This window comes from Ooceraea biroi, chromosome 6 (assembly GCF_003672135.1).
Source record: "Ooceraea biroi isolate clonal line C1 chromosome 6, Obir_v5.4, whole genome shotgun sequence".
NCBI lineage: Eukaryota > Metazoa > Arthropoda > Insecta > Hymenoptera > Formicidae > Ooceraea > Ooceraea biroi.
In genome coordinates, this window is record NC_039511.1 from 443286 (window position 1) to 465136 (window position 21851).

The following is a 21851-nucleotide window of genomic DNA, read 5'->3' on the forward strand; positions in this document are numbered from 1 at the left end:
CATACTGAAATATATTTCTATTGATAATATCGATCGTTTACAGATTCAGGAATTTGTAAAATGACACTTTCGCGCGAACGATGATAGTTTACAGAATTTTCACTCGATTGATCACACATACATTGAATTGATCGGAAAGTTGTGCGGATTTGTTTTTAGCAAAATTCGAACGCAAAACTTTGTATTAATTCTTAATTTCTTAATCTTTGCTAAAAGAATGTACGGACTTTCCAGTCAACTCGATGTATTCCAAGCGTAAAAGTTGTCGCAGAAAAATTCCATTATATGTACCATATTGAAACGTGCGTGATTTTATCTGTCAACATTCAAAATTGTGCGAACGAAATAAAAAAAACTCGTTTAATAAATTGCATATGTGTTTGACTGTGTGTTTCATAATATAGGATATGTTTTATACATCGCTTACATGAACACACATATACACATAGTATAATAAAAGGAAAAAATAGTTGCAGCAATATTCTTCTATTCTTCTATCTTTGTTTTCAATATGTTAGATAAATGTATTTTAGAAATAATATTTTATTTAATATTTTAGATAATAGCGAGAAGCGAAATATATGATCGTGTGCGTTTCACTATGGTATGTACAGTTCAATGGTTCTTTCGCGAATATGTTATTACAAGGTAAAAATTACACGCATGATAACTATTGACGCATTATCGTCGTGCTTTTTCTTTTCCTGTACGACGAGTACAACAGGTGACACGACTGGTATTACTTCCGGCATTCTCTGACTCTACCATCCTTGACGACAATTATCCGGTTCACTGAGAAAGAAATGCTCTTAGTCACATACGATTAGGTGCAATTGCACTTTGATTCGTTACTCATTGCGGGGACACTTATTTTACCATCAACAGCTCAGCTTTCCATATATCTTGTCATATTTTTAAATAAATATGTGTCGAGATTGCGAAATGTGTCATGTTATTAAACTTTGTATAACTTTGCAGAAGTTTGTCTTTTTTTTAAAGGAGTTATAAATTTGTTATGATTAAAATTGATACGCTTCTTAAATAGATAAATGTAAAAAGATCATCGCATTATACGCAATAGAAGAATTTTAATAATAATAAGAAAATTTTACGAAGTCTGCGTTTTTCAGTCGCATGTTTTTGAAATAAATTAGAAATTAAAAAAATAATGAAAATATCTCCAGTTCCTTGAGAAAGCTCCATGAATGATTGTGTAAAGTCCTTGTAAATCTTTGATATTTATAAGAGGAAAGAGATTTTCAAGAGAGAGAAGACCAGCTATGTTCTTCAGGGTTAAGTGGCACTTGGAGCTCTTGTGGGTTTTTCGCCGTCGGCCAACTCTAAAGCAATGAGTCATCGCACCATATGATACCCACTCGTTCCGTACTAGATCATCAGCGTATACAGGATGTCTCTTCTCAATCGCATTGTTTCTCGATCTTTAAAATTTTTAGTTAATAATGTTGCAATTTTTAAATCTGAACTTGTAGAAATGTTACGCGTAATTTGACTGTAATTAAAACAGTTTATAAAAGACAACGAAGTATTGAGATTTTTTATCTTTACGTATAATTTAAGTTATTTTTTTACATTATCTCTATTATATTATATCGGGTTACCCGTGTACGAGAATTTAGATATTTAAGAATCAATAATATCTATTATTAAAAGCGTGTGAGATTGAACGCACGTTCCGTATACATGTGTGTATATCGCTGAGAAACTTTTACAGCGCAGTATAACCACGTAATACATATTATATATTTACTAGCTATTTTTACGAAGGGACTTCTTCTCGCGTCTGCCATGATGAATTTTTATTATTTCTATGAGTACACGACAAAGATTTCTCACAGAAAATCTCTCGATTCGTCGCGAGTATTTGAGTCTCTTTCGCGATATCGCTTCATCATTGCTTAGAAACTCGAAAATTATAGTTTCTGAGGAAATTATTCTCATTTCGCACCATTCTTATTTTCTTCGAAAATATTTTAATTTGAAGAAGTTTTATGACAAATTAAATTTTCTATGCCTATGCAAAATTCTTGAACAGTCAGTCGTATCGTTAAACTAGTGACTTTGCAATTGGCAATTATTGCTATTTCTATCTGTTGCTCGCGTTTAGATAATAATAAGACACTTTATTAGTAATTCACTGGAAACCTGAATCATCTGTGGAATACAAATTTTGGACCTAAAAAATTGATAGGCTCGTCGATAAAAATTATAATCTTTTCACTATATTTGATTCTATATCGCTTGATACATATCATGCGTATGTCTAGACTCGCGCTCTTCTCAGTCCGAGATGTAATTCATTCTTTCAATTCTACGATATGAATCATCGTTTCCTCTCGTATACTATTATACATTGACAAGACCTAATTCGGCACAACGAACGCATCACTATATCTCGTTCTTCCTGAAAACGTATATTTAAAAAACAATATAGAAATTTTAATATTTTGGATAAATGTTAAGATTAAGAACGGCTTTACTGATTTCAATGGCCTTGACATATATTGTCAAGGGCACAGCTCTAACTAATTTATAAAAAACATTGCTAGAGATAAGTTAACAGATATGCAATCTAATTGAATGTTAGAGAAGTATAAATATAATTTCACACAAAAATATCAAACGTATTAATCCTTAACATTTTTATAAGAATTTTATTTGTTAGATATTTGACAATCTTTGATGACAAGTATTCCTATTCACGGATGTCTATTAATACTAGTTTCTTGTGATTAATGTGTATTATACTTCAAAATTTATATAAGTTTGTATTTTTATTTTAGTTTTGATAATTTTTCTTCAAAATAATTTTTTCTTTGTACATATATATATATATATATATATATATATATATCTATCTAAGATATTAATATTCTCAAATCCATTTCTTTCAAATTAATATTCTCAACCCATTCATTTTATCAAGCAAACGGTTAATCTTTTTTTTTATCGGTTTATGGATTCATTCGCGCGTTTTGCCGACGAAATATTATTGAGCCTTTGATTGAATCGTTAATCAGTACGTTTTATTCACTTGACAAAAACGACAGAATTGAGTAAAAAGAAAAGAAAAAAGAACGAAGAAAGCAGTTGTGACTATAATTGCTGACCACGTATTTCAAATGTCATAAATGATAGAATTGTTCAGAATCCAAAATGTATAGCACAGTGATGAATTGACGATATATTCTAGAATATGTAACTTACTAGGATGTATTTTATTTGATAAAACGGTTTTGTTACATCAAATTTATTACATGTTTTCTGATGACAAAAGTCAAAAGGATGACAGATGAAGGGATAATATATAGATGATCGTTGCGCAAACTGAATAACATTTACCAATTCTTAAGACTTCCGCTGATATCGTTATTGGTAGATTGAAATGATAGATAGAAATGACAGATAACAAATAACGTATAATGTGAGACAGAACGTAATCCTGGGCGTTGATATTCTTGGCGAAATAAAAAAAGAAATAAGTTATGTAATTATGTTCCAGAAAATGATATAATATTATGTTGTCTTGAAATGAAAAAATGTTAAATGAAAATAACGACGTTGCCTCGAGAGAAGAGAAACTTAAAATAGCGTGGAGTGTACCCTGAAAAACTGAAAAGAAAGTAAGAATAAAAATCAAGATAAAAGATTAATGATTAATTGTAAGAAAAGAATTTCGCTTATTGATGCAAATATGATAATTTATATTTAACATGCAAAATTAAATAATCATGATTATCCAATTATTATGATTAAATCATAAAATAATGTTTCACATGAAAGTTTTGATTTTAACTGAGATCGATTTTTATCGATTTGTATTAGTATATTAAAAGCGGCGAATCATTTGATGTAAAAACTTTACACAACATGCTTTTCTAAATAATAGTGTAGATAAAATAATATTCTTGTGCATCAATCGATACTCCGTAGGCGATATGGTCTGTTTATTTCATAGCAAGTTTCCGTTTCAAGTCGGAAATAAATATCCAAAACAAGCTTTGCAGAAAAACATAATACGAGTCCTTTTAATAAATATTTGTATAGGATCTCGTGTGCGGATTGCGTAACATGATCCTCTTTATATTTTCTGATAATAGAGCGTTTACCACACTCATGTGTATATATTTATGTAGCGATATTGACCTTCCGTCAATTAAATTCTCATTAAGTGAAATTCTTCGAATATATTTGGTATATATAATTTAGTTTTTTCTTAGATGGTTTTGCGACCAATTGTTTCTTTTGGCAACATTAATACAAGACAAGAACAATTAATATTTTAATTATTAGTTTCTAAAATTGGCAGTGCTATGTTATGTTGTGTGTTGTGAATGGAATGTTATGTAAATGCAATTTTCTCGTATATAAATATAGAAAGGAAACTTTAATCCAGCTTTTCTTCTGAAAGTTTCTTTTCTACTTGAAAGGATCACAAGATCTTTTTTTCCTCATTGTCAGAGAATGTTCTATTTGAATAAGTTCCTCCATCAGGTAAGACGAGGCTGGCAGGTGGCCAGCTGGGAAATGCGTCATCGCTCAGAAACATCTATTTTCTTTTCAAAGGGAAAATGAGGTGTCTTAAAAATGCGTAAGCAAACCCGGCGGAGAGATATACGCAATAGTTTCGTAACTAAGAACGTGGAAATCTGAGGATTCAACAATTCAAGTGATAGTCAATTTAAGGGATTAAGTGAAATGGAATTTTGAGTTTGCACACTAATGATATAGCAGAATATAGATTGCATAAGTGCAAATCGCTATCGTGTTATTATCTCTTGGAGATAAAACTAATGTTGTTCCCTGCCCATCAAAGCACAAACTTTTGCCTTTAGACTTTTTCCCAAAAATCTTAAAGAGGCTTTCTTTTTAATCATAACGAGATATCGAAGCATATCTCAATATCGATGTGCGAAACTTTTAAAGACATTCTTGTGAATTGTCATCGTCATCGTCATCGTCGTTGGCGTTGTTGTCATTGTCGACGTTGCCCCTGTTGTGTCTGGCTTCTAGCGTACCTGGCATGTGCAACGTCTATTCTTTTGTATCTTTTCGGACACATCACAAAACCCAGCTGCCGCCACTGCAAATCCACGTTTGACCGTGATTTTCCGTGTTGTCATGCGTGGCATCTTCGATATAATGTATCTCAACGTACCTTTATTCAATTCTGTCTTGTGATTTCCGTCATATCGATACGAGGTTTCTCCGTCCGTTGTCTTTTACGTAAAACACAATAAAATTTCCGCAGGAATTCGATTTGCATAAATATTTGATTAATGAGATGTTTTGGATTTTCCGAATTTATATTTACGCATCGGTTTTTGAAAAAAGGATTTAATTGTTTGAGATAAATTGATCAAAAAGAATATATGTATAGGATATTGTGTAATTAGAAGAATCTTTATTCTTTACGGTTCATGTGCGTTTAATCCCTTGAATTCGTGAATTTTTACTATTTGGATGTTTACTTTTTTACTTAAATGTTCACTTACATTTCAGAAGCTAAAAACATCACGTTTCGTTCATTTCGAGTAATGTAACGCTCTAAAATTTTTATATTTTAAAAGTTTAAACATTGGACTATTTTTATTCTTTAAGTTATTCTAATGTTTTTATTATCATGACCTTGACGTTTGAATATTTTAAATAGTAAATCTTGAAATTTTATAAAATACATGCACGTGTACAACATGTGTAGGTGCCTTCTTGCGCGCACGCGTGCGCATGTGTAACAAGTTTATAATGTTATAATTAAATCCAATATGAAAGTGAAGTTAAAGTAGTTGAAGTAAAATAAAGCTTTACGATTTTGATTATTGAATTAAAATTTGAAAATTGGCAAATCTAGTTTCTATTTTCTCCCTTTTTTAAATTTAATTTTCTATTATCCAAATTAGCTTCGGCGGTTTGTTTCGGATTACATAAGTTTAGTTATTTCTGATTATGTTCTGAGCAATGAGATTTTATATACCCTGCATTTATCTCAGTAATTAATACAATATAACAGACGTAATAATATATTAATTATAGCGTATGTATCGTGTATTAAATAAATTAATATAAATATAAATTTTAATATAGATATTAGTTACTGAGTTGCTCTTACACAGACTATAAAACCAGCTAAAACAAAATGCGATGTCGAGTTAGATTTGACATAGGACAGTAAAGAAGTTGATGATATTTGTCTCCTTTTTTCCCTTGATTAAATTTTCAACTTTGAACGTGTCGACGTTTAATATGACGCTTGTACTTATCGGAATCGTGGAAAATTTTTTCCCAACTTACAATCTGTACTTTCGCCACTAAACCATTATCTCGCTGACGTTTGCGCTCTTTCTGATTGCAGCCGACACAATGTCCGTGGATAAGGAGGAATTGGTGCAGCGTGCGAAGCTCGCCGAGCAAGCAGAAAGGTATGACGATATGGCGTCAGCGATGAAGGCGGTCACCGAAACAGGAGTTGAGCTATCGAACGAGGAGAGAAACCTGCTTTCGGTGGCGTACAAGAATGTCGTAGGTGCGAGACGTAGCTCGTGGCGGGTAATCTCATCCATCGAGCAGAAGACCGAGGGCTCTGAGCGCAAACAGCAGATGGCTAAGGAATACCGGGAAAAGGTCGAAAAAGAACTGCGAGAGATATGCTACGACGTATTGGTGAGCGATAGTGCGATGCTTCTTGCCTGTTTTCTAAATATATACGTCGCAGGTGTGTCGGTCGCCCTTTTCCTTCTGCTTCAACAAATTTTCTCTGTCCAGAAAAAAAACAGAAAGAAGGCGTCCGATCTTTAATTTTGAGTTGCGAGTGTTTGCAATGAGAAATATCAGTTTCGGAAATATTGTCACTTATTTGACAACTCTATGTCACGTAATTTTCACACATACATATATCTGTATTTTTTAAGCCTTATTGCATTTTTTCGCAATTTGGCATAGCATCTTATTGTACCATTTCTTCGTAAACAAAGAATTTGTTTATCGCGATTTGCATTTCCCTCTTTTCAACAACAGCGAGTTTAAAAATAAGTTTTCAAATTTGTCTAGTAATTGTTAATTCATATCTAAAGATTAGCATTTCTTAGAGTTACGCGTTATATAATTCTTTTTTAGACATGAGAAAAAGAAATTGCGTTATAAATGATTATCTATTGAGTTGACCGAAAAATTATTCAGACACAAACCTTTGCATTAAGAATTTATACAAAATTTTGCGTTTTTGAGTAAAAAAAAATAATATAGAGTTTGCGTTTGACGTTTGCTAAAGGCGTTGGCATGTACTTTCCGGTCAATATTTGAGATGAGAAACTTTAGCGGTCATAAAAGCATTTGTTTAGATGCTATTAAATTGCATATCTATATAGTATTTTGAACTATATTTTTGCACGAGATATGGGCATGTAGAATACACATTTTCTTTTTTCGGGACATTATCGATATTAAACGTGTTTTTTTTCTTATTTTCTTTATTATGATCGGCGTGTTCTCGTTTTTCTATCTATGGAAACTGCGTGTACGCGCAATTCGCGTATTTGTTTAACGGTCAGGCTCATTGTGTCGCCTGGTCGCTATTGATCAAAGTCACTCTAGACAAGAGAGACTCGACATAGGCGATAAGAGACGAAGCGGTAGTGAAATATGGGTTACGGGAAAAAGGGACTTCGTATTCGCTTGGGAAGGAGGAAAAATGGAAAAAAGGAAAATGCGAGTCGTGTTTGTCGAGAAATATAAACCTGTTTGAACAAATGTGACGTTATGATGATGAAAGATGAGCTTTTGACGTTCCTCCTCAACTTCATATATTTTCCCGACATTACATTACTTAAAAAATAAGAGAAAAATTGATTTTATTTATTTTTTTTCTATTGGAAATTCAAATATTCAAACAGTTTTCGATCATTTCCGTGCCCTCACTGTTTTTACTTTGGTTTTTTTTTAATTGTAAGTTGCATCTTCCAAATCTGTACCATTGTGTCAAAACATGTATCGATTTCCTCATGGTTTTCATGGATATTCTATGTAAAATACATGTCGTGGAGACAAAGATCGCATACTAGATGTTTTACCTTGAGCATAAAAACGTCTACACCTTATTTCTGTTTCTCTTTCGCACCTGGATCTTTCGCGTCTTACATATAATAGTTGACAATTTTTCGCTAATTTCCTTGCTTGAAATCTCTAATGAACGGATGAAAATGATCATTTGGATTGAATTTCACGCGTGTCACTTGGTTACTGTTCGCCTCTTCAGGGATCAACTTTCTTTTGTTTCTTTTCTTTTCTGAGAGTAATCCTCGGATTGTCACTAGTAATTTTAATTACTAGTCACAATAGTCCATTCACTCTGCGTCCTTTTATTTTTATCTTTTTTATTCTATCTCTTTTATCTCAATTATTATTGGCGAGCAAGAGTAATTTTTAAGCAAGATTGAAACAGAAAATATTTTTTTTTTTTTTTAGTTTACATACTCTTATATTGGTTTTTTTATGTTTTTAATCGTAAGTAGCTTTGTTTGTTTTTTTCTTATCTAATAATAGTTGCTGCATTATTTCTTTATTTTTTTTATCCTTCTAAATGCCGATAAATGTTTTAAAGACACTTCTATTCAACAATCAAAGAAACCTGTAGTGAGATATTAAAGTGTAGTTTTTTTCAACTTTGCCAATTAAAGCTCAAAAAATTTATTAAAATTCATTGAATTATAATCTACCTGATATTTAACGCGCATACAGAATCTGATTGATTTCCGTTCTCGTAACGTGGGCGATATTTTTCACTACCCGAAAATAAGCGGAAACGGAACAGGAAGCGGGCACGCCTGCTCCGACGAACGTCCATGGGCTGCCGGAAATGGCACGTTCCACCTTGTAATGGATTCTCTTTCTTGAAGGGAATTAAATTTCTTTCGAGGCCACACTTCTTTTTTTACACGGAAAATAAGAATAATCATCTATTATTATTAATTAAAAGTTTTATTCTATTAATTAAAATTACAAGTCGAGTAAAAAACACCTGATATTGTCAAAGCAGTAAACTGCTTTGTTATAATTCTCTCCCTCATTAGATAATTGATTAATAATTGCATAGAGATTTGTATATTTTAATCTAAGAAAAAAAATGTATCTAACATAATCGAAGAGAATAATTTAATTAGATAGAACATACATTACAAAATTACAAAATTCACATTTTCATTGTAAACAAAATAGATATAAACATGAGGTAACAAAAGGGAATTTTATATTTGTTAAATAACATTAATAACATCCGCTCTATATACATGTTTACAGGACGTTCTTAACATTTAATATCTTGTTAAATGGCCTTATTAATTAAAGTCTCTTCGCTCATGCATTAATTGTATTAAAATCCGACATCTCTCAAGGGAAATAGTCTCCCAAGCCACACGAACTGCTTTCCATAACTAATCTTTACTGTTCACGTGTTCTCTATAAATAGTTCTCTTCAATTAATTCCACGAACTTTTAATTGAATTTAAATCGAGTGACTGTGATGACCATTATATTATAATATAGTCATTTTGTTCTTATTAAATCATTCCTTTACTGTTTTGGAGAAAATTTTTAGATCTTTATCTTGTTGATATTAATGGCATATTTTCTCTGCCAAAGTAGTATATTTTCTAAAATCTCGACGTAGAATTTCTTCATCACTTTATCTTGTATCTAAAAACTTGAATCTACATCATATCATGAAAAGCAAGCCACAATGCTGCCTGTCTTTTTCAACTCAATGAAATTTTGTTACATTTGTTACCATATTTTTTAAACTACACTCTAGTATTTCTGCTATTACTTTATACGTTTTTACGTTCTTTTCCTAATTTTCTAATCAAATTTCTTTTGGTCGTTGTACAATGTCTAAATCAAAAAAGTATGTATTGAGAGATAAAGGAAGGGAGGGAGAGGAGGGAGAGAGAAATTCTTCTACTTAAAACGTTGATTATTGCTGTCTTACCTTTTAACCATTTACAAATTTTTATGCCTGAAAAATGAATCACATATTATATTACTTTATCTGTCTCCGCTCCGTTTTAAAGATAGTATCAGGCAGTACTGTTTACTGTGATTGTTAAGTAACATAAAACTTTAAATAGTGAATATTTTAAAACAAACAATTTCTATAAGGAAATCATGTCCATAAGATGTTGCTGAAGTATAACTATATTAGTATCTTAATATTACTTATTAATGTGGCTAAAACACACACACACTTTCTGTGTATGGGGGGAGGGCGTGTAGGCACTCATATTCGTTCAAAGACAAGTACTAATACGTAACCGCTAATAATGTAGAGCGGCGAGAAGAAACGGATTTAAGCTGTGGCCGGGAGATGCACGTTAAATGGTGAAATTGGAGCAAGGCTCCAGTTTGAAACGCAATCACTGAGCTATCGGATTCGTTCTTGTTCTCGTGCTTCTATGAACGTCACCTACGATAAACGTGGCACCATTGTGTTGCACTTTGATGTAGCCCATGGTTTCATCGAATTTGCTACTGTTTAATAAAACCCATATAATTCTAACTCGATAGACAAAGATTGGCAATAAAAGAAAAAGACCAGTCGTTATCTTGGTTTTAAAGAGTAATTTTGCAAGGGAATAACTTTAGAAATAAATCGGAAAGCGCTAATAAGTACGATAAAAGGGAAGGAAATGGAATATAGAGACCATAGGAATTCAATCAATCTAAATACGTTGATATATATTTTAATATATAACGCACGCCAGATAAAATGATTTAATATTCCAAATCGAGTTTTTGCTTTGTGAAGTCGATTTTCAATTTTTCGTTTTGTGCCATTGGGATATAGGAAGAAACATGGTTTGACAATTTATGATCACGATCTTATCCTTCGTAAGGAGATAAAGTCATTGTCAGAGGAAGTTGCTTGGTTCAAATTAATGACTACAAGGATTTTAAGTGACTGGACCAGTTTCTCTTTCCCTCTCTCTTTCTCTCTCGCTCTGCCTTTCATTCGCGAAACCAGTGCATGAGAGAGTCATTAAAACCCGACAATGACGTACAGAATGCAACTATCTTTTTTCTCTTACATCGTACTTTGCATGCTTACACGCCATAATTTATGATGATGTGTTTGTGCATCGAAGTGCAACGATTCATATGACGATATGCTTTCACGATGGATCTAAGTCCGGCGCTATCAGATTTTAGTATCTAATCGTGTTTATAACTTATTTTAAAATAAACGTAATAAAAAAACAACTTTGTTTTTAATTTTTTATATTTAAATTATCTTCAAAGGATGCAGGTTTTCGATGTAAAATCTCTTATATTATTTTAAATTATTTAATCTTATTTTTTGTATCTTATTTTTTATATCTTATTACTTTATTGATTATTGTATGTCGAACATAATTGCCAAACCTTATTGATTGCGACAAATTGTTCTCCGCCATCTTCCATCTCTGACAACAGTTGCATTATGTTGGCGCTAAGACGCAATAAATATCTTCATTCTATTTGCACGCGAGTTTATACGCATGCAGAATTGGTCGGGCAGTGCTGCATTGTGCGCACTCTTACGTCATTAGTAGAAAAGGTCGAGATGAATGTGCGTAGCGTGATGCGGCTTGTCATTGACCAATGCAACATCGCACATTAATTTTATACGAAACTCAGATTAGTAGTTTATGACTTCGTAGGGATAATTTATCAAGCGTTAAGTGACAATTATGACAGCTGATTTATTTGTTTAAAACGTAATTGTTGATCACAGTTTAGTTTTAAAAAATACTTTTAATATTTTATATAATGTGTATTAATAATTTATTAATAAATGTAATATATACAGAGAGAATTTCATGTGCATTCTTCTGTTTTAACAAGATCTGTGAAGATCAGTAATCTTACTTTGATCACTTTATGTAAACTGAACGTGATTCACGCATTGTAGAAGCAAATCAATTGAATTACAAAACGCGATCCAATTGTGGCAGCGTGATTCGTCGAGATAACAGAATTGCTTGATTAATGGAGCAGACAAGATCAACGAAATTTAATGTAACTTCCGCAATTAGATCGTTTCTCCCATTACCTTGTATTTGATAAATCCGTATTTCAATTAGTCGAAATTAATCAAATAGGAAATGAAGAAAAGATTAATGTCAAAGATCAATGTAGTTTTTATCGCGAGTTTTATATCGATAAAAAATTTGATTTCTTCTTTAATTTTAATTGTTGCATTTATTTATTGATCTGTATTTGTAGGGACTCCTGGACAAGTACCTGATCCCCAAGGCTAGCAATGCCGAGAGCAAAGTATTCTACCTCAAGATGAAGGGTGACTACTACAGGTATCTCGCAGAAGTCGCCACTGGTGAAACCAGAAATAGTACGTATCGAGCCTTCGTTACACACGAACTTGTCAGGGACGATCTCGTAAGCAGATCGAAACGGAGAATGGCTCAAGATATTAGACATTTCGTGGCAATACGGCGCATGGGTCAATACTGACGGAAATATTAACGTCGTCTAAAAGGAAATATTGCCGCATCAAAATTATTGAAAATTTCTCGACCAGCTTCCCGTTTCGATCACGTTTCCGTAGAGTTGCAACTATGTACGGTTGCGTGAGTTCGATATATTTCGATCCAAGTATGAGCGTTCGCACACGATACACAGTTGCATCGACAAACGCGCTTTGTTTTTGACGTATGAGCGGATCCCTGGACTTTCACACTGCGAACCGAGTCGATTGTAGTTGCAATAGCGACAATTGGCCGTGAATGAAACTTTATATAAATTGAGATTTTTGCATATCGCTCATGCCTAGAAAATATTCAGAAAAAGATAGTTGTTGATCGTTAATTTAGAGATTCAATTTTAGTTATCTACTGCGCATTCAACATTTAATTCTAGATGTTTAATAATTTAATGTTTGAAACTTGAGTGTTTTTTTAATTAATTGGACATTTACTTAAAGGTATTTATTGTTATTTTTTATCATTTTATTTAAAAAATAACTACAATTCTTTTGTGAAAATTATATGAAATATGATGTATGAAGTTCAGGGATTTGCAAATGTTTGTAGTTAATTTAAGTTAAGTTTAGATGAAAGCGAACGAAAAATTCTCGAAAAAGCAAATATAGGCGTGATATTCGCCTATGAATATTCGAGTATGAATAAGTATAAAAAAAGCTCTTAAGTGTTACTACGCTAATTTAGCATTTTAATACTGTAAACATTATATAATTATATAATTTTTATAAAAGTCAGATTATATCTTTTTTGTAATTTTAAATTGAAATATGTAATGATTGTGATGATATCTAAATTATCTAGCAGCATATAAGAGCAATTGAGCTACATAGAACAGAAATCATAAATGATTCAAGAAACAATACATTTTAATTAAAAGAAGATTGTTGATTACGAGATCAACATTTGTTTAAGATTTTAAATTAATTTTTAAATTCCAACTACACGTAATATGAATATGTAATTTCCTTATTTTCGTATCACGATACGTGATTGATCCATATTAGCCAAGTTCTAAGTAGCTCTTGAATCGAATTTAATGCGAAGCACTCGAAGCGTGCTAGTTGACGCGAACGAGATAGACACGCTGATGATCCACGTAATATCCAGCCGTGGTAGACGACAGCCAGAAGGCATACCAGGATGCGTTTGAAATCAGCAAGTCAAAGATGCAGCCTACCCATCCGATCAGGCTAGGTCTCGCCCTAAACTTCTCTGTCTTCTATTACGAGATCCTCAACTCACCAGACAAGGCCTGTCAACTGGCCAAACAGGTACACGATCAAAGGACTAATCGTTATCTTTTTACAGCAGTTTGCTAGGAGAGAGCTCGGTGATGGTGGTGACGGTGCACAGTGATAAGAAAAGCTATGTTACACGAACAATTCGCTCTATCCGATATCTATCCTATTCTATCCTACAAAAATTGGTATTTTCTCGCTCGTGTGCTCGAAATTTCATAATAGAAACCGTCCGTTTCGAAATATGTCGGAAGAATTATGACTGTTAGATAGTCATAATTGTTCAGTTGTCCTAAAATGCGATATCAAAAATGTTACTTGCAAAGCAAAGTGTTGAGAAGAATAGACAGGGAAATTTGACAACTTAAAAGCAAATATATTAAAAAATTATTTTTTAATATTGTAGAATCGTAACAGTTCGTGATAGCGGTACCAATACATTTATCATCTATCTTCATATTTATTTATTTTTATATTTTCTAATAATTGTATATAAAAAGTATCTATTGATAATAGTATGTTTGTTAAATATAACATATTACGTTTAATCAGTTATATTAGCACGTATTTATAGTCTTCAATAAAGAAACATAGAAGACTTGGATATTGTAACAATCATGATGCGCGACAATTAAACATATAATCATTCAATACGTGAAAACAATTTCATTGTTAAAATTTTCTATCGTCTTGTCGATGGACCATTAACTTAAGCACTGAATAACTTAGGAATGCGATTTCACGCGATAGTCACATCATAACAAGTCAGCGAAGATTTACGGATTCAATTCATTCAAGACTGCCAGTGTTCCGAGTTAAATGACACAGGGCCTTTGTAGAACAGACGTCAGCGGATTCGCCGAAACTCGTTCACATTTTCCTTACTTTTATTTGGTTTTCGTTCGCCTTTCTTCCTCTCCTGTTTGTCCCTCTTTTCGTCCTGAGGTGACGATTTATTGCTCTGATAGTGACGGTGCAAAAATGAGGTCGTGGAAGATGTAATTTGAATAGAGATTAATTTCCATTTGCAGCGGTAGTCGAGGATTCGCAGAAGGCATACCAGGAGGCATTTGACATCGCGAAGGCGAAAATGCAACCTACGCACCCGATCAGGCTCGGTCTTGCCCTAAACTTCTCCGTTTTTTATTACGAAATTATTAATTCCCCGGCTAGGGCTTGCCACTTGGCCAAGCAGGTTAGAGGAAGGATTCTGCGAAGAGTTTGAATTTTCGTGTACTCCTGTGTAAAAGTTTTCTTGAATGACTTCCTCGTATATGCATTAACGTGCTCGCTGTCGAGTTGAGTGATAAGACTACTGATACGAAAAAAATTAATCCCTAATATCGTGATTAAATTCATGTTGGAACTTTTTCTTGTGATTTTTAAAAGCTGGCAAGTGTACTCTCTAACATCGGAATCAAATTCATGTCGAAACTTCTTTTTGTGATTTCTAGAGCTAACAAGTCACATCTTTTATTGAATATTCGAAAAAACATCTACTCTTCTTTGCATATCTAGGTTGATCAGCAGTCTTATTAATTAAAAATAATATTCGTTCAGTGTGCCGTTTTTATTACGTGCTATGATGAATTTATCTGTTTTGTTCTTTTATTTTTTTATTATTTACTTTAACAACTGTATCACGAGCTTGATTTGATTTTGCTATTACTAATCAATTTTTGCGTGGATGGTAAATGACAAAATCTTACCATTAATTACCTTTCCTCAAATTCTTTACTAACTATGCTAACTGATTAATACCAAAAAATCAATTGTGCCACCACTTTAATCATCCCCGCATTGCTCTCTACTCGTATTTTAACAAGTACTAAGGAACAATTTTAGGCTCATAGACATAAATATAAGTAACGTTACAATTGGCAAAATTTATGTAATTATAACATTAATATGCTGATAACTTAATCTTTTATTTGTTGTTGGATATACAAGCATTTCTAAATACAAAAATCCAAAGCTAGATATTGAATTATTAAAAAATAATAGTAAAAATGTGTAAAGACTAATAAAACAAAAGGAAAACTACATTGATGAAATATTTGACACACTTGTTACTTTTGCAGGCGTTCGACGACGCGATCGCGGAGCTGGACACACTTAACGAAGACAGCTACAAAGATTCCACGCTGATCATGCAGCTGCTGCGTGACAACCTCACTCTTTGGACCAGTGACACGCAGGGCGATGGGGACGAGCCACAGGAGGGTGGCGACAACTAACCTTCCTAAGCTTAAGTCCTTTCTAAACCTAATAAGAACATCCTATTCTCTATCGTCCCCCGTCCCCCTGAAGTGCTCACCCATATGTCCATCCACCTGGATCCATTCATCCATGTCCACCTGTCCTCTCCTCCCTCGCATACCTCGTTTCCTTCTACCTTCTTTCCTTCCTTCTTTCCAGCCACGAGCCATCCCTTTTCTTAAATTTCTTGTCCTCAAAAAACATGCTGATTCCTCTGACCTCCGCCTCTCCCCCCCCCCCCCCTCGCCCCACCTCCTCTCCCTCTCTTTCCTTCTATTTATCTGTCTATTTCTATCTCTCTATCTTTCTCTATCCTGACACGACCGCACACTGTTGCTGATTGCCACCGCCACAACTGCTACGCCTGGTTCGAAAAACTCGAACGTTGTTGAGAACACCCGAATCATCCACTCACTTTTAATCACGTTCGCGGATGATGGCTAGGAAAGAATAATCCTAAGGATCTTGAGGACCTAGGCGCAAAATTAGAATCTTATTCGATAACGAAAGTGCGTTGAAAGCGCGTCGGTTGGAAAGCGCGTCGAGTCAAATAATGCGCGCGAACGGCTATCATCGGCGAGAGGTAATGGTTGGCCGAAGTGCGTGAATCATTCGGGCCCTTCAACGAGTTTCTCAGACAAAAAAGATCCGTATCGATCCATTTTTACGGAGGAACAGGAAGGAGCGAATTATGGATGAATAGAGGAAAGAAAGGACAGGAGGAGACACACATACATCTTTACTTACATCTCTCCGGCATACCCTGTCTCGTTAGCATGCGGGTGCGCGTCGCGCATACGTCTCGGGCATACTCATCGGTAACGCATATCGCAGAAAAAAAGAAGCAAATGCTTTAGATTATACACGTCTTTGCGAGTAGAAGACAAGAGAATGATGTACTACTAGAATCACATTGAGACGAGACATGGAATGCAGAGGATGACCCGCTGTCATTACTCCCAAAAATCTGCTCGCTGCTTACCATCTAAATGAACAAAAAAGAAGTATAAAGTTAGAACGCGAAAGAAAAAAAAGTAACAAAATACAAGCGAGAAGAAATAGCGCGCAGGTACGAGAAGAAGCGAAGAGAACGAGAAAATGAAAAAACAGCACGCATGAATCTAATACATTATATCCAGTTGTCATTTAAATTAAATTTCACATTGTCTAGCAAGTACGGATATTATTATACGAAGAGAAGAAAGCGCAGGAGGAGAAAGGATAGTAAAAACAAATACATTAAGTTATTAAGTTCCAAAATAACATCAGTGGTGACTACTTGATTTTCACATTTCTCGCTGTTCATCTTTCTTGTCTTTCTTTTTTTTCTCTTCTCTCCCCAACAATATGACTGCTATACCACGATCTAGTTACACGCCGCATGCAATTCGGCATATATTCTCCTCACGTGGAACTCTCCTCCCTTTTCCTTTCGTCACAAGCAAAATTTCATCATGGTTATCCAAAATTTCTTGAAAGCCGGAGTCGCGGCCTTGTTATCTGCTATATTCTGGTACAAACTGATCCCCTTGACTTCCTGTTTCACGTTGTATGATCCTATATCTGTAACGTAGCTACAGAGAGAGGAGATCGAATCGATCGGGCAGGCTTCGGAGGCGGCGAACGGGCGCTCGTTTCTCACTTGTGCGCACAGTCGTCTCTCGGTAGCGTGCCAGTAATTGAATGAAGCAAGAAAAGAAGAGGAGAGCGCGTCTCTTGTCGTCGTTCTGCTCGTCGTCACGGTTATTCACGTGCGCTCTCTCAGTTTCGCGTGATCGTGGAGCAGAATGCGAGAGAAGGAAAACGGGGGGGGGGGTGACACGCTGTTGTCGTCACCCGCGTCTCTATCGTCTGTCATTAAGCGCGGAGATGTTACACGCATGCGACACGTTGTTACGAGGTTGTACACCCTAATCCTGGCGTCCGGAGTTTTGACTTCCTTTCGCGCTCTCTATTCGGTCGTCCCTTGTCTTTCCTTCCCCTTTCCTCCTCCATCTGCCCTCTCCCTTTCTCTTTCTCTCTATTATACTATACGCAATCATAATATATACGTCACAGATATATTTATCACTTATTCCTAGTAAACTCGTATCGCGCTCGAGAAGAATGAAGGGAGGATAAATCATACGCACACATACGCAGGTATTATAGATACATGTAGTTGCGTATATTTACTTTCACACGTTCTGTGCGACGTTCAGTTTTAAAGGATTTGCGAGAGAATCGCGAATATTACGAATAATAATCGCTTCTCGAAAGTAGCATCGTGTAACGTAGAGTTTTGGCAATCCAGCTCCCTCGAAGAGGACCGAGTTCGTGATAATACTTTGACCCTTTGATCGAGATAGTGTGCACGTCGAAGGAAGTAAGAAAAAGAAGTTTGCACATACAACGTCGAGTGAAATCTAAAGCTACATGTGATTTATTAAATAAATCGCTCGTTAAGATCGTTTACGAGTTGGAGATTTAACGAATAACAAACGAGCTTTGTTTGACGTGTATCTGTATGTCCATGTATGTCACAGACCGTATTCAATGCGCGATGCAGAGTATCTCGATCGTTATTAGCGGATCCAAAGGTGTTTGTTCCACGTGAAAAGACAAGTACCGCACGAGATTCTGTAATGGGAGGTCAAAGACTACTCGAACGTGCTATCCGCCGTGTTAGTTGCCCGATGCGGAGAGGGAAGGAACGAAAACGGGGAACTGAGTGGTCCTCGCTCTTCTCGTATATATATGTATAATTAAGTATATGTATATACGCGCGCGTGCTAATACCATATGTAAACACAGACCCGTACACGTACTTTCACAAATATGTAATATCGATAGACAGGGAGACAACCAATTTTCAACAAAGTTAGTCGCCAATTACACGTGAATGGGTAAACGTTTTCCTGTTGTCGTGTTGATATTTCTCGATGTAATAATTGGTGTCGCTGTCGCAACAGAATCGTAGATCCGGGAAATCGCCGGGAAGGGAAGGACGCGCGAGAGCATCGTTTGACTGCAAGGAAGGAAAAGGGATAAAAAAAGAGAGACGAGAGTAAAATAGATGCGGAATCGCTGAGAAACAGTGAGCGGGAACAACATCCTGATGGCGACTCCTCTCGCCCACTTTCTCCCATTGAATGAGGGCAAAAATGTAACGTGTATAACGGAAGCCTCGTTGTAACTTGTCGATGTTACTAGCTTCGATCGCAATGGGCACGAGACGTAACGAGTCTAGCCTGTTCCGTTCTGAATAGACGAAGTGTTGTGCGTTTTGCGACTTGTGTCCATTGTGGGCGAGGCCGTCCGGTGTCGAGCTGAAGCAAAGACGATATACAGGCGACAAATAATAAAATCTCATCGGTAAGAGCACAAGAGAACAACCAATAAGAAGCAACTGATTGAATGAGAGAAATGAAGATTCATGAATTATATCGTCCTGTGGAATCGGGGCGATTGATTAGAAACAACGTGTTCATCATCGTGAGAGTTGAACTTGACAACTCTCACGAACTCCTTTACCACTCTTTTGTTGCCTGTATTTCGTTTTTTGCGTTTTGCCTTGACACTTTCCGCAACAAGTGAAAATCCAAGGTCCAAGAGTCCAACAACAGAGGGTGCAAACAGGTATCATCTCCTATTAACTTCAATCCAATCATTTTTCCGAGGAGTCCTGAAGATTCTGTGAGAGCTAGCTGGGTGAAACCGGGTGCGCGCGTGTGTACCGCGTACACATGAGATTAGAGGTGACAAAACGCGAAAGTCAACCATGAAAGTCGCACATTCGTGGATAGTGTGTGGTGAAGCTCGATTTCGCACAGCGGGCCGTCCTCGAATGTAATATCCCTCTTTTTTTCACTTCTCCTCTCGAGGCTCCTGTTTCTTCTCGAGAGATACACTGTTTCTCCTTCCAGTCTTTTAAATCTGCTTCATCTCAAGGACGTTTTCCTCAATCTGATTTTATCCTTATCCCCAACCGCTCGTCCTCAGATTCGACAATCAAACGTTAACGCCTTGTGTTTTTTTAATTTTCTGAATATTATAAATTTTCCAAAATAAACGTTATGTTTTTTTTAATAACCTTGCTAGTGATTTTATATTTCATCGGGAGGGATACTATCGTCATCATTATCATCGTCGTGGTCATCATCATCATCATCATCATCATCATCATCTTCATGCTCATCTTCATCTTCATCTTCTTTCTACTCATCGTTATTATTAGCGGCATGCATCAACAACTGTTCAATATTTTCGATCCTTTACCCACAATGTTCACACTAGGTCTCCTTTATTCTCTTCTTTTTCATTCTTAAATCGTACATGAACTATTTAGAAAACGTCAGTCACGTCTGTAGTGCGAATTTATATGTCGACAATCGCGAGAGGAGCGACGACAGGCGCGTCTCTTGATTCTCAAATACGACACACGTTCAGTCGCGCGAAACCGACGCGACTCTTAAACCTCGAACAGTCTTTCATCCTGGTCCTGCTTTTCCCATGAGAACCTGCATTCATCCATCCATCACCTTCGTGCAACCGTTTTTCTGCACAACATCCATTTTCTCCGTCTCTTCTCTCCTTTTCTCCCCTCTCGACTCTACACTCTTCTTCCCCATCCTCTTGTCCCACAAATTACGTTGTTCTATTTGTATTTATCATCAACCCATCGTAATTGTAAATTATAATTATTATAAACGTTTACACGAAATAATAAATTCTGATAAAATGTCTGAGAAAAACCAGAATCCACGGTTGTGTCTTGCTTTTGCGATGACGTCATTGTGTGAAAATGCGTTTGCACACGACGATAATGAATCACGGCGAGACGCATGATCCTGAGACCAAAGTCAAGATTTACACTTTGCATAATGTGCGGACTTTCGCAGATCGTTGTAGAGGATTGTCCATGACATTCATTACATCGGCAAGATGTCTCGCTTTATATCGGATTGGAAAGTGCATGAGTTCGGAACCCACGATGCGCGGACGCTCCATGGTGATTCAAAGTCTTTTACATCTCTAGGTGGTTTGGAAGTGATTGAAAGTCCAGTGATGTTCCGAGTAAGCTTAAAGTACCGAAAATATTTCTATATATTATTATTTAAAGAAATAGTAAAAACTAATAACACAGAGATGAGCAATTAATTTGAGATGTATCATAAATAAGTTTTATTTATTTTATCTTTATAATATACGTATATCAAATGCTGTGAATTAATGTGTAATTAATGCGTGGCTATTTTGTTGTACAATTATAATGCATAGCATTATGTGTATATATCAACATATTTAATATGTGAGAGATGTATTATCCTTCTCATTTGTACAAGTAAAAAAAGATTCTTGTAATTCACGCAGAGATGCATAGTAACGTTACATATTTCCGTGTTAATTTGCTTTTATATCGGAAAATTATATTATCACATATTACGATATGATTTTTTATTCGGCATTAGTTATGATTTCATTCACAGTTAAACGCATGAATTGGTTGATAGTTTTCGTCAGTCATATATTTTGTATCAGTCAAAAAGTTTGGTTCGACTTTGCGTCAAATTTTACCTTATTCTATTCAGTAAAAGCAAAATATTTATCAACAAAGTAATTACCAAGAACCATAGAATCGTAGAAAATGATGGTGATGATTATTCGGTTGATGAATGATTTGTTTGTACTGAATGCAATAAAGTAAAATTTGACTGATCCAAAATATCTGTGTGTGTATATATATATATATATATATATATATATAAAGGGAGAGAGAGAGAGAGGGAGAGGAGGGAGGAAAGGAGAGTGTCAAAGTAGAGGAAATAGA

The 21851-nt window shown here is 35.1% G+C and overlaps 1 protein-coding gene across 4 annotated transcripts in view; it reads left to right on the forward strand.

Moving 5' to 3' along the window:
- Nucleotides 1-20781, forward strand: part of LOC105276533 (14-3-3 protein zeta) — a 49472-nt gene extending 28691 nt beyond the window's left edge. For all 4 annotated transcript variants that reach the window (XM_011334236.3, XM_011334232.3, XM_011334234.3 and 1 more), the window contains 4 exons: nt 6371-6678; nt 12271-12394; nt 13653-13816; nt 15865-20781. In XM_011334236.3, the coding sequence (XP_011332538.1) occupies nt 6379-6678; nt 12271-12394; nt 13653-13816; nt 15865-16020 (744 nt within the window). In that variant the 5' untranslated portion in view covers nt 6371-6378 and the 3' untranslated portion in view covers nt 16021-20781. The remainder of the gene's footprint in view (nt 1-6370; nt 6679-12270; nt 12395-13652; nt 13817-15864) is intronic.
- The last annotated feature ends 1070 nt before the right edge of the window (nt 20782-21851 follow it).